This window comes from Cervus canadensis, chromosome 3, assembly GCF_019320065.1.
Source record: "Cervus canadensis isolate Bull #8, Minnesota chromosome 3, ASM1932006v1, whole genome shotgun sequence".
Classification (NCBI taxonomy): Eukaryota; Metazoa; Chordata; class Mammalia; order Artiodactyla; family Cervidae; genus Cervus; species Cervus canadensis.
The window spans coordinates 44,327,317-44,343,824 of NC_057388.1; the positions used below are offsets into that span (position 1 = coordinate 44,327,317).

At 45.9% G+C, this 16,508-nt stretch overlaps 1 protein-coding gene and 1 long non-coding RNA gene across 3 annotated transcripts in view; one reads left to right on the forward strand and one right to left on the reverse strand.

Annotated features, from left to right (window-relative positions):
• Positions 1 to 16,508, forward strand: part of CDHR3 (cadherin related family member 3) — a 69,630-nt gene that overhangs the window by 19,659 nt on the left and 33,463 nt on the right. The window contains exons 3-4 of the mRNA XM_043463027.1: positions 3,548 to 3,713; positions 7,069 to 7,166. Of these exons, the coding sequence (XP_043318962.1) occupies positions 3,548 to 3,713; positions 7,069 to 7,166 (264 nt within the window). The remainder of the gene's footprint in view (positions 1 to 3,547; positions 3,714 to 7,068; positions 7,167 to 16,508) is intronic.
• LOC122438303 overlaps positions 3,580 to 16,508 on the reverse strand; it is a 76,571-nt gene continuing 63,642 nt past the window's right edge. The window contains exons 5-7 of one of the 2 annotated variants that reach the window (XR_006268523.1): positions 10,787 to 10,831; positions 7,159 to 7,410; positions 3,580 to 3,767 (exon numbers count right to left, since the gene is read on the reverse strand). This is a non-coding gene — a long non-coding RNA (uncharacterized LOC122438303). The remainder of the gene's footprint in view (positions 3,768 to 7,158; positions 7,411 to 10,786; positions 10,832 to 16,508) is intronic. The other variant, XR_006268524.1, reaches the window with a different exon arrangement.

A 16,508-nucleotide genomic window follows, 5' to 3' on the forward strand; every position in this document is an offset into this window, starting at 1 on the left:
CCATCCTCTCCAGGAAGATCCTATTCTCCAACCCAAACTGCTCACAACGGCTGTTCCTACAGAACATGATGATGCCATCTCTGTGGCAGAACCTGACTCCTCCTGGACACTCTGCAGGGTCACCTAGCCATGAGGTTCTGGGGTCTCCAGCCCAGAGGTCTGTCACTCTTGGCCTTGGGACTCAGTCATGTAGGACTTCCTAAGGGTGACCTCCAGTCATGCCAGAGGCTAGGCCACCCTGCTTTTGGACACAGCTGCTGAGACTCTGGGGGTGAGGAAGATTAATGATGGAGGCATGTGAGGGGTATGAGGAGGGTTAATGATGATGTGACAATAACTCACATTTATGGAACACTTAACATATGTCAGGAATTCCCCTAAATATTTCTGTGAATTCACTCATTTAATCCTCATAACAACACTATGAAGTGCTATGCTATTATTATTTGCATGTTAAAGGTGGGGAAACTGAGGCGTAGAGAGGTTGGGCAAGTTGCCCAAGTTCACATAGCTAATTGGTGATAGACTCTGAGATCAGGCAGGCTGGCCCCAAGAACCCCTGTTCATCACTCCCACTCTGCACTGCCTCATTATTGCCCAGCAGGAGGAATGCCTGAGGCTCATCGCTGGGGTTGCCTCCTGGAGCAGCTCTGGGAAGGAAAGCTCCCAGGAGTCAGGGGCGTGTGACAGCTGAACTGCTAGAGCAGGCACTCTCCGAGGTCACGTGGCGGCCGCAACTGCTCCCCTGCCATTAGCACACCTCTGAGCTTGATACCCCTTTGTCCTCATCTGCTGTCGTGAGAACTGTGGACACTTTAGGTTTGCTCAGTCTTGTCCAAAACAACCTTAAACCTCAAACCAAACTTATCGTCTTTTACCAAAACTCTGCAGCTAGATAGCCCATCATCAAAGAGGCTCCACCAGGGAATTCCCTGGTGGTCCAGTGGCTAAGACTCCATGCAACCCAGGGAGCATGGGTTTGATCCCTGAGCAGGAAATTAGACCCCACATGTTGCAACTAAGAGTTCGCATGCTGCAATTAAAGATTACACATAGCACAATTAAAGATCCCACGCACCACAACTAAGGCCTGGCACAGGCAAATAAATACTTTTCTTAAAAGGTGGGGAGGGTACTCTACCACTCTCAGCCATGACTCTCGGAATTGTCTCCCCTCCCTGCCCTGGTCTCCTGATGCATGAAATAGGGGAAGTTTTCCCAACCTACAACCTAGTTGTTGTGATGATTAAATAAAATACTCCACAAAACAGCTTGGCAAGAGCCTGGCACATGAACATTTAATCAGTGCTGGTGTTAGTCACTCAGCCATTTCCGACTCTTTACAGCCCATGGACTATAGCCCACCAGGCTCCTCTGTCTCTGGAATTCTCCAGGCAAGAATACTGGAGTGGGTAGCCATTCCTTTCTCCAGAAGAGGAAACTTAGCTGAGGATGGTTTTGATCCATCGACCTCTGGGTTATGGGCCCAGCATGCTCCTGCTGCACTACTCTGCTGACAAACAACCAACCAAGGCATTTCCTTTGATCCAGAATCAAACCAGCAACTTAAGGATGTCCACATCCTTAAGTTACAGTCCTCTGCTCTACCTGCTGAGCTATTGAAGGATGCTGATAGAGAAAACAACAAAATCAACTTTTCCATGTATTGGCAGCAACCCAATTCCTCTGGTTCCAAGAGACAACATTTGAGACCCTTACTTGACTTTTCTAGCTCCTTCCTCTAGGATGACTGAGCCAGTCCCAAGGAGAAGGGCAGGTGTCAATAGGGAACACTATGGTGAAGGGTCTGGAAGCATGGGATTCAGAAGAGGGCTCCAGGCTTAGCTGGAAGCTAGGGGGTAAGTCAGGAAGCAGAGTAGATCGTTGTGACGGGGGAGCAGCTCTGATGGGCACCCATTCACTGAACAGTTTTCAACATCTGATGACAAAAAAGGCAGCATTTGCTGGGTGCTCACTCAGCCCCAGGCAGTGATCTAAGTAACCCATAGATTAGCTCGTGGAATCCTCACAACAACCCTAGGAAGCAGATGCCGTCAGTATCCCCACTATACAGCTAGGGAAACTGAGGCACAGCAAGGGTAAGCCACGGGAAGGCTGGGCTTTAAAGCCAGTCTGGCTCCAGGGTCTAAGCTCTTGACCTCTGTGTTATGCTGCCTCTCACTGCCCATGTCCCAAGCAGAGAGGCAGGTTATCTCCACTTGTGTGGTGCCTAGGCTGGCCCTGCTTGTAGGTGGTGACAGAAGTACTATGATTGTCTCTTTCAACCCTCCTCCATATGTGCTCCCTCCACAGCATGGGTTCATTCACATCTGTGACCATCCTCTCTTCTCATAATCAATCCAGATTTATGCAAAGTCAAACATGATGCCCACCACCTCCTCCATGAAGCCCTCCTTGACTAAACACATCTCACAATGAATGTTTTCTCCCTGACTCTCCATAGTACCCTGATCTAGCTCTTTGTTTTCTTATCTTGTATTATACTCCAGCTGTTTAACTAGGGTGAGACTTATTTACTGAATGATAGTCATGTGGAAACGGAATCGGGGAAAGCTCAGGTAATGTTTCCAAGGTCACACGGAAGTCCAGCGATGGAAACTGGATTGGAGCTAAGTGTTCTTCTCAACAGAGAATACTGAAGGCCTCCTTGCCTGGCCCCACTTGCACTAATAACCGAAAGGTTATTAATTGAGACATAATTAAAGACATTGATGAAATTTAGTCCTTGATGTGCAAAGGGCTCTGGGCTTTCTTGGAGCGCCACAGCTAAGCTGGTGGCAGGGATGTGCATGTTGATGTGAGGGGTCACAGCCTGGCCTCCAGGTAACCTCAGCAGGGCCCTCCCACTACGCACCGCCGAGGTTCCTGCTGGCCACAGACTAGAGTCCAGTGATATGTCTCTGGCCCTGGTTCTTGGTGCCCCTCCCACATCTCCAGAACATTTGTGCAGAGCACACGTTTCCATCAGTGGGAGAATGTGTGGAAATACACCCCCAAAGCCAAAGAGGCTGTTGATATAAATAAGTATCATTTCCTATTTCTGCAGATTTATCCTTCTCCTCTTGTTTAGTTTTAGATATGGCCTTGGAAAATTAGAAGGGAGAAATGAGTGAAGAGGCAACCTAACAGCTATCCCAGGGAAGTGAGGCATCTTACTCTTAAAGACGAGAAAATCAAACTGTATGCAGGGTAGCTAAGGGACTTGCCTAGAAGCCTACCCCAAATAGTGACAGGCTTTAAAGCTTTCACGCTTTCCATCTCCAGCAGATGGAACCAGGATGTCTCCTGAATGTCTGTCTTCCTGTGAAGAGCAGCTTCACACACAGGAGTCCTTTTAGTGCAGTGTCATGGGGCTTATGGAGAAAGGACTCAGGCAAAACAACCCATTCCCCTGACAGTGAAGGAAAGATGGTTTTCAGGATGCTGGTTGCCTCCTTGCTAGTTAATATCCATTTGCAAAATGTATACACACAAAACAGATCTTTTCTTAACACATGGTTACTATGACTTCTGCATTTGTTTTTAGGTTGTCACCACTGGGATGGAACAATTAGATTTTGAAGCAGGACCACACATATTTGACTTGCAGATTTATGTGAAGGATGACATGGCTGTCACTGACCTGCAGGTCCTGACAGTCCAGGTGACAGATGTGAATGAGCCGCCTGAGTTTCAGGGCAACTTGGCAAAAGGTGAGACACACTGGGATGTGCAATGCAGTCCAGACAGCGGCATCAGGCTGGACCCTGGGGGATGGAGAAAAACAGAAAAGTAAATAAACAAACAGATGTTTCTCTGGAACAGGCAGCTGCTTAATGAACAGGGAATAAATGAAATGTCCTCCAGCCCAGGACTCCCAATAATAACACCCAGTAATTTACAAAGCCCTAGCCATCCATGGCGTGGGCCTCTCCTGATCCTGGGGAGGGAGCTGGAGCTCAGGGACCGCAAGTGGATTATTCTGGAGGAATCTGGGCTGAGACCGTTTCAGGCTTAGTACTGGGTACTGGCCCCTGACTTCCATGGTTCACCCTCCCCATGGATGCCGATGCCTCCAGGGGACTGTGTATCTGGCATCTGCTATAAAGTAGACACAGTATAGGGGACTGGAGCATAAGGTAACTTCCTGTGTGATCTCCCCTAAACTCTTGGCTTCAAAGACCATGTATGCACTGACAACTCCCAAGTCCATCGCTATTTTTGTTTGTTTGTTTGTTTTGGGGGGTTGTTTTCCAGTCACCTCTATTAACCTATCAACATTATATTTTATACAAACAACCTTGAGGTCTTTTCATAGGAATCTGCTTTAGTATAGCATGTTAATAATAAAATCAAGTAAGATGGCTAAACTTCAACCTAGCATTCTACTATCTTCTGGACAAAGCAAGCTAGAAACTCAGTCACATCACACACATGTAAGAGTTGTGCTCCAAGATAATTAGGAAGCTGCCACACCAGCTTCTCCCTTGAACTCTTGACTCGAATAGAAACTGCCTTACCCGACATCTCCATTTGGATGTCTAATCGGTATCTGTGATGTGATTTATAGTAAGAAATATATATTTGGTCTTCTTTCCCTCCTGACACAGAAATCCTAAAACTCTTGGAACTTCCTAAGAAATGAGAGTGATAAAGGTGTCTTTTGCTATATTAACCAGGTAACTTTTGGACCCCATCTAAGGATGGGGGCTTCCCACCGGGAGAAACAACCATGTGATTAGAGGGTTGAACAGTGGAGAGGGGGTAGAGGCAGGAGATGGAGTTAACCTGAGCTCAGTCAGCAGTGGCCAATAATTCACAGTGGCCTACGCAATGAAGCCTCCATAAAAGCCCGAAAGGGGTTCGGAGAGCTTGGTGAACATGTGGAACCTGGGGAGAGGGCATGGAAACTCTCTGCCCCTTTCCTACACTGTGCCCTATGCGTCTCTTTCATCTGTCTGATCCTGACTTATATCCTTTCATGAGAAACCAACAATCTAGTAAGTAAATGTTTCCTTGAGTTCACTATAGCACACCCCTATAGCAAATTATTCCAACGTGAGGAGGGGACTGTGGGAACCTCCAATCTAGACCTGGTTGGTCAGAAGCAGAGGGACCCACCTAGACCTCTGATTGGCATCTGGAGGGGCACCTAGACCTCTGATTGGCATCTGGAGGGGCGGGGGCTGTCTTGTAGGATGAAGCCCTGCACCCGTGAAGTCTGATGCTATCTCTGGGTAGACAGTGTCTGAATGAGTTGGATTGTGGTACACCCAGCCAGTTTTAAAGAATTGCTTGGTGGTGTGGGAAGCCCCCTACACACACAAACTCACACACTGGAACTGGTGCTGGAATCTAAACTGAAATGTGCCCCCAGACCACTTGACTCCCATTCCATCTCCCGCCCCACTGTCATTTGTTATTTTTGTTTAGCAGCTAAGTTGTGTTCCACTCTTTGGGACCTCATGGACTGTAGCCCACCAGGCTGCCTCTGTCCATGGGATTGTCTAGGCAAGAATACTGGAGTGGGTAGCCATTTCTACCCCAGGGGATCTTCCCAACTCAGGGATTGAACCTGAGTCTCCTGCTTGGCAGGCGGGTTCTTTACTATCTGAGCCACCTGGGAAGCCCCTCTTCCTACCATCTCGGCCCAAATCTGCTTCTCTCATCTTCCATATTTCAGTTAATGGCAACTCCATCCTTCTAGTTTTGTGGGCCCAAACCTCACAGCTATCATTGACTCCCCTCTGTCTTTCATACCCAACATCAAATCCATTAGGAAATCCTACCAGGTTCTAAGTCTGTGCAAAACCCAGCCCCTCCCCCAGCATCTCCACCATGGTTCACCTGGGTCATGGCAGTGCCCACCTAACTGGCTTCCCTGCCCTGCAGCCAGAGGGATCCTATTCAACATCGAGAGTCAGAGTCTCCTTAAGGCCCCAGAAGATCTGATGAGCCCCTACCAATCCCCATCTCCTCTCCCACACAACTTTTCACCCACCTATGTATACCCCAGGCACACTCTACACTGGCATCTTTGCATCTACCGTTTCATCTGCTCCTTCCCCTTCTTCTCTATGTCTCCTCCTTTAAGAATCTTGACACTAATGTCAGTGAACCTTCCGAAAGCCCTCTATTTATCATGGCAATCCAACTCACCACACTCCTTTCCCTGATTTTCCCCCATAACATTGCTCACTAACATTCACATATTTTATTCATTTTTTATTACTGAATTGTGATTCTATTCTTTACCAGCTGAGACAACCCCGCAACTCCTCTAAGCCTGTTTCCCTGTTTGTAAAGTGGAGATAATTATTACAACATCTACTTTATAGGGCTGTTGTGAAGATGAAAGGAGAAAACATATATAAGTCCTCGGCACAGTGTCTCCAAAAGAGTGAGTTAATGTTAAAATTCTTAGTCACGTCTCAGAAAGGTTCTCAGAAAGAAGACACGGGAGCAGAGCATGGCAGCCCCGCAGGCAGGGCTGGCGGTGCCCAGTGACCCTGCCTGCCCTCCTGCTGCCCGCCCAGAACTCTGAAGGAGACCACATCCGTCTCTGGTCCCTTTTCCTGAGCCCCTACAGCCCTCTCTCTCCCTTTCCACATCTTCTCTGTGTTCCACTCTGAGGCCTCTCATTTCAGCGACTTTCTGCTGAGATGCTAAGTGCACTTGAGGGGTGACCTTGGTTCAGTTTAAGAGGAAAGGACACATGACAGTAGATCCAGAATGGGAGCAGCCTCACACTGGAAATTCCCACCTAGGGTACTTTCCACTACTCTACCCTTATGACTTCCTTCCCCCTAGTGACCCCTCAGCCTGGGAGACACGCAAAGACTTGACACCAGCGTGGCCAACCCTAGCTCTTTATTAATCCCTGTAAATGGATCCACCCCTACAAACTGGCCAGTGGTCTTACTCACAGCCTTTATTACAGCTGTCTTCTTTCCCACAACACCAATACGCTTGGCTCCCTTTGACTGTGAATGGCTGTCCTGGTTTTGGAATTCCTCCTTTGCTTTACCTAATAAAATATTTCTTATTCCCCTTTGGACACTGGTACAGGTCTAGATCTCTATATAGTGGAAGGAACAAAGCCCGGATTCGTTTACCAGATGGAGGCCTTCGATCCAGAAGACACAAGTCAAAACCTACCCCTCAGTGTAAGTTTCTTTATTAAATGGAAAAGCAGCTTTTCTGTATGGCCTTTGACACAGGAACCTGGAGTCTCAGTGGGGCGAGCTGGGAAGTGGCAATGGGAAGAAAGTGCTGTCCACCTCCAGGCACAGAGCACCGGGGAGGCTGGAATGGGTGAGCAGTCTCTGGAGACAGACATCCCACATTGGATCCTTGGTTCTGTGTCGTCTTGGACAAGTTCTTAACCTCTCTGAGCTTCAAATTCTCCATCTGTAAAATGGGAGAATAATAGAATAACACATACCACAGTAAGGAGATTGTTAGTATTAGATAATGCAGGGAAAGTCACTTAGCCTGGTGTATCGAAATTTCTCAGCATTTTTAAATTCCAAGGTAATAAAAAAACAGCTATATTATTCTGAAAATAAACATGAAATGTATACCTCAAGGCAGGCAATAACATTTCCTTTTCAAGAGATGAAGCTAAACTGCTTGGAGCCAGTTTTAAAAGAAAATTCTAAGGGTTCCCCAGGAATTCCAAAGTAAAGGAGGACTTCCACAAAGGAAAGCAGGAGACTGAGTCCTGATGCGTTGCCTCGCTGCCTCACGGTTCAGTCTGAGACAGCTGATCTCTACCTTGGGGTCTGCCAATGGGGCTCTTCTAACCACTCACCCTCAGGCCAAGAGGCTTCTTAGTTTATTCCTGAGTAGGGATGCCTCAGCTCCCAGTTCTGCCCACCAGCAGGGCCTTATGTACCCACTGCAGCCAGGCAGCCCAGACTGGAGAGAACAGAACCAACGCTAATGCCACCTGACTCACCTTGGAAAACCTGCCTTACAGAGAAGCGAATACTTGAAATATGACACCTGGGAAACTGGCAATACAAGGAGGCTGTTCTGCATTCACTGCATGATTTACAGCTTCAGCAAGACTACTTTCTCTAACAGGAAGAAGAGACCTTTGGGAATGAACTCCAGGTCCAATAGAATATGGTTCTACAGGGTTTGCAACAAAGCTGTTTTAAGGTTATTAGTTTGTTATCATTAGAAGACAATCCTTTTGACAAGAAAACAACCAACCAACCCAATCATTCATCCTAGATTCTATTTGCATGAATAAGTGATTCATATTCAAATTCTTAATGGGTTCCTACTATATGTTAAGAGCAATACCAGGTGCTTTAATGTACACTTATTAATAACACACTTGTTATATAAGTTACAAATGTGTCTGAAAGTAACGGAAAATTTAACCACAGGGGTGAATATGGGATTAGTTTTCTGAAGAAACTAAAAGAGGCAGGCATGCAAGCAGTCCAGGGCTGGCATAGCTGCCACCCTTAGAAATCTGGGTTCTTCCTATTTTTCTGCTGTTCTATCCAGTGCATGCTGGCTTTGTTCTCCTTTTGTTCACCTCCTTATTACAGTATGGCTGCTGTCCCTCCAGGCTTTACCTCTGAGTTCCAGGCAGGAAGAAAAAGAAAAAAAGAAAGCAGGAAGGGATACAGGGTAAACGGGGCAGGCCAACTTAATTTGTCCCCTTTTTTGGTGGAAAAACCAAGACTCTCCTGGAAACCCTACCCAGAGATCTTCTGCTTACTTCTCACTGGCCAGAACCATGTCCTATGCAACTGTTGCTTGGTAGTGACCAGGGAAAAGGGGATTTTTGTATAGAGATTACATCAGCAACCCAAAGCATAGTACCTCACTTTTACATTTGGTTCATCTCAATATTTAGCAAGAATCCACTATGTGTCAGGCTTCCTATTAGCGGCTCTGCAGACAAAGATGGATAAGATACATCTTTGTACCTCAAGAGGTTTATAGTCTAGGTGGGAGACATTCATGCACACAAGAAATAATGATAATTCAATAAAATTATTACTATAAAGTTTGTACAAGAGGCAGTGGGGGGCAGAGTGGAAGGAATCTCAGCTGTGGAAAAAAAGATTTATTTTTAAATCTCCATTTTTTAAAAATATATCTTCCCAAAATTAGGTAGAGGAACAAGGTCATGGCCCCCTCAAATGTATGTCCTAAGTCAGGTCATCACCCTTTTATAAGAAGGAAGGTAGCCAAGGTTGGGAGCAAATACAACAGGTGCATGCATGCTAAGTCACTTTAGCTGTGCCTGACTCTCTGTGACCCTATGAACTGTAGACCCCCAGGCTCCTCTGTCCTGGGATTCTTGAGGCAAGAATACTGGAGTAGGTTGCCATGGCCTCCTTCAGGGAATCTTCCCAACCCAGGGATCAAACCCACATCTCCTATATTATAGGCAGATTTTTTCTTTTTACCACTGAGCCACTGTGGAAGCCCAATACAATGAGTATTGCTCCCTTAAAAGAACATGTAATGCCATCCAAAGATTTCAGAGAACAGTTGCAGGGGCTTGGAACGGGGTGGCTGCAACTGTGGCTTCTACAGGGAGTTTAGGCTTGTTTGGGGATGGGGTACTGCAGCAGAAATTGTTAATGAAGTATTTAACACCTGTGCTGGGGCTAACAGCTGCACGGAAAATCACAGCCAGCCCGCAGGAGCAGTGAACACAATCTAAAAGGAAACTTTCTCAGACTAGCAAAAGGTAATAACAGTCTAGGAAGTAATATGCCGTGACCTTTGTACACAGACATTTTATTCTGGCCGCTTGAGGGTACTAAATGACATAGTTTGCTTCCTACAAGGAGAAAGGAGATGGGTTAATTTCCTATTGACCAAACCTGTGCTTCTCAACCTTGGCAGTAAATTGAAACCACCAGAGGAACTTTCAAAAGCACAGAGATCTGGGTCCCACCCCTGAGGAGTCTGATGTGACTGATCTCGGGTGTGGCCCCAGGCATCGGGTTTTCTAACCCTGATCCTCCACCCTGAGTGAGCTCTTGCAAACCCAGGGTTAAGAACCGCTGCTTTTTTTTTTTAAATTGAAATATAGTTGATGTACAATAGTATATGTTACAGGTGTCCAATATAGTGAATCACAATTTTCAAAGGTTTTACTCCATTTAGAGGCATTATAAAATATCAGCTATATTCCCCGTGTTGTACAATACATCCTTGTAGCTTATTTAATATCTAATATTGTACCTCTTAAGTCCCTCCCCCTATATTTCTCCCCCCTCCCACTTTCCTCTTTCCACTGGTAACCACTAGTTTGTTCACTATATCTGTGAATCTGCTTCTTTTTTGTTATACTCACTAATTTTTTGTATTTTTTCAATTCCACACATAAGTGACATCATCCAATATGAGTCTTTCTCTGTCCAACCTATTTCACTGCTTTAAGATACTATTTCCCACACTTCCCAGGTCTCTCCCTTGGAGTTTTGGACTCTCTGGGTCTGGGATGGGCCTGAGAACCTGCATATTTGCCAGATACCTTGTGTGACTGGTCTGGTCAGAAAGGCTGGCAACAATGAGTATTTCTCAGTGTTTCCAGCCCTACATGTGGACATACTTAGGATGCTTCAAAAAATGCAGATTCCCAGCCTCTGCTGGAATGCTGAATCGGAACACAAACTTCCCAGGTGATTTTCATGCCCTCTGCCCTTTGAGAACCACTGGCCTGAATAAACAAGCACAGACGTAAAGAAAACACCAACACATGTGCAGGAAGCCACCTGAGCTTGGTGTGTACCTTTCATCTTACCTGGTGGGTTCCAGGATCCAGCAGTCACCTTGCTGGTGGCAGCAACTAGAGGAGGAAGGATGAATAAAAAGCTAGTTCTAGGGCAGCTCCAGAACCCCCAACCCCAAGGGTGGAGATTTACAACAAATCTCCACCCTTAGCCAACTTTAATAAAGTGAAACTGTGTCCGTCACAGACTCTGTAAAACTGAGGCTAATAGAAAAACCAATGTATTTGCTCCCTTCCTTTTATTTGTTTATTTTTAAAGTTTAAATTTATTTTAATTTTTAATTAATTTTGACTGGAGTAGAGTTGCTTTACAGTGTTGTGTTAGTTTCTATTGTTAAGCAAAATGAACCAGCTATACATACACATATATCCTCTCTTCTCTCTGGATTTCCTTCCCATTTAGGTCACCACAGCCTATTAAGAGTTCCCTGGGCGATACAGTAGGTTCTCACTAGGTACCCACTTTATACATAGTGTCGATAGTGTATATATGTCAATCCCAATCACTGAAGCGTTCTAACATCCACGCACATCAATCCCGGTCTCCCAATTCCTCCCACACCACCTCTCCCCCTTGGCATCCACACATTTACTCTCTACATCTGTATCTCTATTCCTGCTCTGTAAATCAGACTTCCCGGGTGGCTCAGTGGTAAAGAATCCACCTGCCAATGCAGGAGATGCAAAAGTGGGTTTGATCCCTGGGTTGGGAAGATCCCCTGGAGGAGGAAATGGCAACCCACTCCAGTATTCTTGCCTGGATAATCTCATGGACAGAGGAGCCTGGCGGGCTACAATCCATAAAGTCGCAAAGAACTGGACACTAGTGAGCATGCACACACATACCATTTTTCTAAATTCCACATATATGCATTAATATATATTTGTTTTTCTCTTTCTGACTTCAGTCTGCATAATACTCTATAGTGAAGTGAAGTTGCTCAGTCATGTCTGACTCTGTGACCCCATGGACTGTAGCCTACCAGGCTTCTCCGTCCATGGGATTTTTCCAGACAAGAGTACTGGAGTGGGTTGCCATTTCCTCCTACAGGGGATCTTCCTGATCCAGGGATTGAACCTGGGCCTCCCGCATTGTAGGTAGACGCTTTACCCTCTGAGCCACCAGGGAAGCCCTGTAACACTCTATAGGTGCATCCATATCTCTACAAATAACCCGATTTCGTTCCTTTTTATGGCTAAGTACCACATCTTCTTTATCCTTTGTGTTATTCTTTGTTGATGGATGTTTAGCTTGCTTCCAGGTCCTGGCTATTGGAAATAGTGCTGAGTGAACATGGAGTGCTGAGTGAACGTGGAGTGCTGAGTGAACACATTCCTGAGTGAACATGGAGGGGCATGCGTCTTTTTGAATTATGGTTTTCTCTGGGTATAGGCCTAGCAGTGGGGTTGCTGGGTCATATGGTGGGTCTTGCTCCCTCTGTTTTAAAGAAAGTTTTAAAGTATATGGTTGCACATTGTTTGGACCTGCACTGCCCAATAGAGCTGGACTGTCAGCCAGAAACGAGTGCTGTGTGTTTAAATGTTCTAGCAGCCCAATGAAAAAGGTGAAATAATACAAGTGAAATTCATTTTAGTGTAGTTGACCTCAATATATCCAAACTATTATCCTTTCAACATATAACCAACATAAAAATGATTCATATTTCACACCCTTCTTTCATAGTATGTCTTCAGACTTGTGTATTTTACACTTACAGCTCATTTTCTTGGACCAGCCACAGTGCAAATGCTGTGTGATTACAGGTGCCCATGGTTGGTGGCTTCTGTGCTGGATGGTGTGGCTGAGACCCAGTACTTGCTCCCCTGCCCATGCACCTTCTGTGTTGTGATGGGTGCAAGTGGAGCAGGCTCACAGGCAAGCATTAGGACACAAAGACATGCAGAATAGTCCCTATGTGGATAATTATATTCATTGGCATTTCTTCCTGCCCTTTCTCCACCTCCTGAAGGAGGCTCTATGGGCCCCACTCCCTCCCACCCAACTCCCACAGTCCCGCCCCCTGCTGCTTGGAAATGGCCACCGTGACTGCAGCAAAGCCTCCTCCGAGACTCAAAGAACGTTAATCAGTTTCACAGCTGGAGGCAAAGTGATCTAGTGCAGCAATTCCTCCATTAAGGGGCTTTCTCTTGGCCTTTCCATTAGGGAAGGACTTCTGCATAAAGTGAAATGTGCTTTGTCTTCACCAGGGCAGACAAAGGATGAATTCAAAAGAGCCATAACTTCGCTACCAGCTGGGCTACCGGGAGAGGCAACAGGGGAGGCAGTTCTCTCTCCGCTTCCATCTCGCTCATGGCTCTGAAAAGTGGTAGCAACTTTTGTCAGATGCCTGCTGGTCCCACTGGATGGGACTTTTAAGATGCCTTGAGCAGCATTCTATTTCCTGATGAGGGAAGGAACGGAGGCCCTTGCCGGGGCCAGGTAATGCCAGTGAGAACGAAGGGATCCCGTTCATCCCCTTCTACCCCGTTCTGGCAAATTGTCCTTGGTGTCCTGCCCCTTTCTTTCCTGAGTGATACTGCCCTTCCTGTTTCCCCAGGGATGTCCACCCCAACAGGTGCACACACACATACATCCCATTCACTGCCCCCCCCTCCCCCCAGGCATCTGCCTAACTCAGAAGTCACCACCGGAAGTCTTTGCAAAATGCCTTACACCCCAGGCTCTTGTGAGACTGCTCAAGAAAGGAAAAAGCAGTGCTATTGGATAATTCCTACTCCAAATACACCACCACTGATGACTATTCATACATCAGGAGAGATACTTCCTTGAAGAGAAGGGGATTGTTGTCCTTATGATTAGTGAAGCCTGAATCAAAGAACAGGACCCAGGGCTGATTAGGGGAAAAGACTGACAGAAGAAAGGAAGGTTTGCAGCTTTCTCAGTAAAGGATGATATATCTATAGCATTTTGCATTTATACATGTGGCTCACCTTAAATACTTGTCTACAACCCACCTAGCTCACCCTCATGATAATATATACACAAGCCGAGTCCAGCTGAGTTAAGGGCTTGAACTGGGGTTTTTATTTTATGATAGTTGTTCTTTTCTCCTAGGTACCCTTCCCTCCCACTCGCATCCCCCACCTCCCACCTCTGAGCTGGTTTGGGGAGGAAGGGTGAAAAGAGAGGAATGGGGCTTTTATAAAATATTCAGCTTACACTGAAAAATAATTGGACTGTGTTGTCATATTTACAACTTGCCCAGGCCCAGTAGGAAGATGCTGCTGTGTCTGGACCTTCTGGGTGGGCTTGGAGGCATGCTCTCAGTGGCTGGTGAAGTTACTGGCGCTCTTCGGACTTGGAAGGAATAAGGGTCCTGCTTTCCCTCTGGAAACCTGGCCCCTGGAAACTGCCTGCTGTGTTCCTATGAGCTGGGAGGCTGAATTCTTGTTGCTTGATTCCACTGCAGGCCTGGAAGCAACCGAGGGCTGCAAACCAGCACAGGTTGAATCATTATTCACCCATGACGTCAACTGCAGCGGGGGAGCCAGCCCGGAGGTGGCGCATCCTCCCAGGGGAGCCTGACATTTCAGGAAACTGGGCCAGCTCTGTCACATCCTCCTTCCTCCTCGAACTGGTGGCACAATAAAGGATGAATGGGGCAGGAAACCCGCTCAACGTCCTCCACCCTGAAGCTCTGTGTCCATGAGCAAAACGCTGCTGCCAAGGGGCTGCAAATAGAGAAACCTGGGGTGGCAGTAAAGGAATATTCCCTGCGGGGAGGCTAGAGAGCTTGTCTGACAAGCGTTTGTTCACCGAATTGATCTGATTACTCAGGACTTTTCTTAGCCAGTGCTGGAGCAGAGAGGGGCTGCCGCTGCTTTTCATTCTATTTAATTTCTGTTTTCCAAGAATGAATATCAAGGGAGCAGCTTTGATTAAACAAGCCTTTAAAAAGGGGAGAGAATGCCAGGTTTTACAGAAAGCTTTGCTGAGTCGCTGGCAAATGGCCACATGACACAATATTTTTACTCTATGGATATCATCTCCTTTCTAAGTACAAAACTGCTATTCCCATTAACACAAGCTCGTAAGTTCAGGGATAAAGGAAATTAGCCTGGCTCTATAAGAAAAAAAAAAATCAGGATTCCAGGAAATCAGCCTCTTAATAAAAATTTAAAAGAAATTCCCCATGTTCTAATTCTCCAGCTCGCCACCTTTTCTGTCTGTTGCTGTTGATTTTTTCCTTCCTTGCTGAGACAGGAGGCATAACTGGAGATTTCATACCCCAGTCTAGCATTACCAAATCGAAACAGAATTTTTTTTTATAAAGGCTGGCAAGATTTTTGTGGTTGTTGTCCTTTTGTTTTGTCAGATTCTTTAAGGTGGGAATGCTGGTCTCAGATGGGAAAAGGCTAGAATAAAGTCCCAATATTTAACCAGTATTTACTGAGCATCTACTAGGTGTTAGGCACAGGGATAAAGCAGTGAATAAAATGAAGCCCTTTCCCTCATGGATCCCACATTCTAACTGGACAGTAGTAGTTAACATACATGGAGGGCTTATCACGGCTGGGCACTGTTCTAGAACTTTACGTGATCACTCCATGGGGCATGCCTTAGTATTCCTCTTCGTTGCACAAGCTCTCACAGCTGGAAAATGGTAGAACCAAGATTCAGATTCAGCAGTCTGGCTCCAGTCTGGATCCAGAGCCACTTCATGACTCAACGGCTCCAACCTGTGACTCACATTCCAGACGGATCTAAGCGTCTTCTCTCTGTGTCCCATCATATCCTACATTCATCTCTCCTAGAGCACCTGGCCCAAATCTTCTTTGTATGTTCCTTTGGTTGACCATCATCTTCAGCAGAGCAGGGCTGTCTGTCATCTTCGCATCCCAAGACTTCAACTGTCTGGAAAACAACCAGATCTGCGGGCCTGTCTCCTAGATCATTTTAAAACACATGCGAAAAGGCCAACTGATTCAGGTGCATATACTAAATGCCTTGCCAGGCTCTGAACCCTACCATTCCAGCACCTTCAACTTGGACCTCTGATACGTGGATATGTGAGGATCCTCCACAGGAAAGGCTCTGCTCACAGAGCCAGAACTGCTCCACATGTTGCCAGCTGCAGGCCCTGCCAGTCAATCGGTGGGGGGCTTGGGATAAGCATCACATCTTTGAGTGCTGCCAAGATGTTCATACAATTTGGAGATGGAATGTGGTGGGAGCTGGGAGAAGGGCAGTCCTTGGCATTGCCCGAATATTTCCTCTTAACAATGGGTTGGAAGCACTTAAGTAACCAGCAAGGAAGACCATAAAACAAGCCGTTACAGTAGAATGTTGTATCATCATTAACCAACCAGGCTGTAAAATAAGACAAGAATATGGGCAAATGCTCAAGTTCTAAATAAGAAGAACAAAATATTATGATTTTGGTTAGAACATCATCTCAATTTGTTTTGGAGAGTGTATGTTTACATAGAAAAGAACAGAAGGCTATTCATGAAAATGATGAGATTTTATAGGTGATTAATATTTTCTTTTTTAAACTTTTCTGTTTTTCCCAATTTCTGTGTTAAAAATATGTTCATTACAGCTAGAAAATGTTATTAAATAATAAATGGAAAGTAAGCACTTAAAAAATGATTTTAAAATCTTATATTGGCCCCAAAGGAGAGCTTTCATCTCTTTTCTGTGCATTCTCTCTTCTCTACGGGGAGCTCAGCTGTGATCACAACGCAGCAAATCACTGGGTTGGAAAGCTTG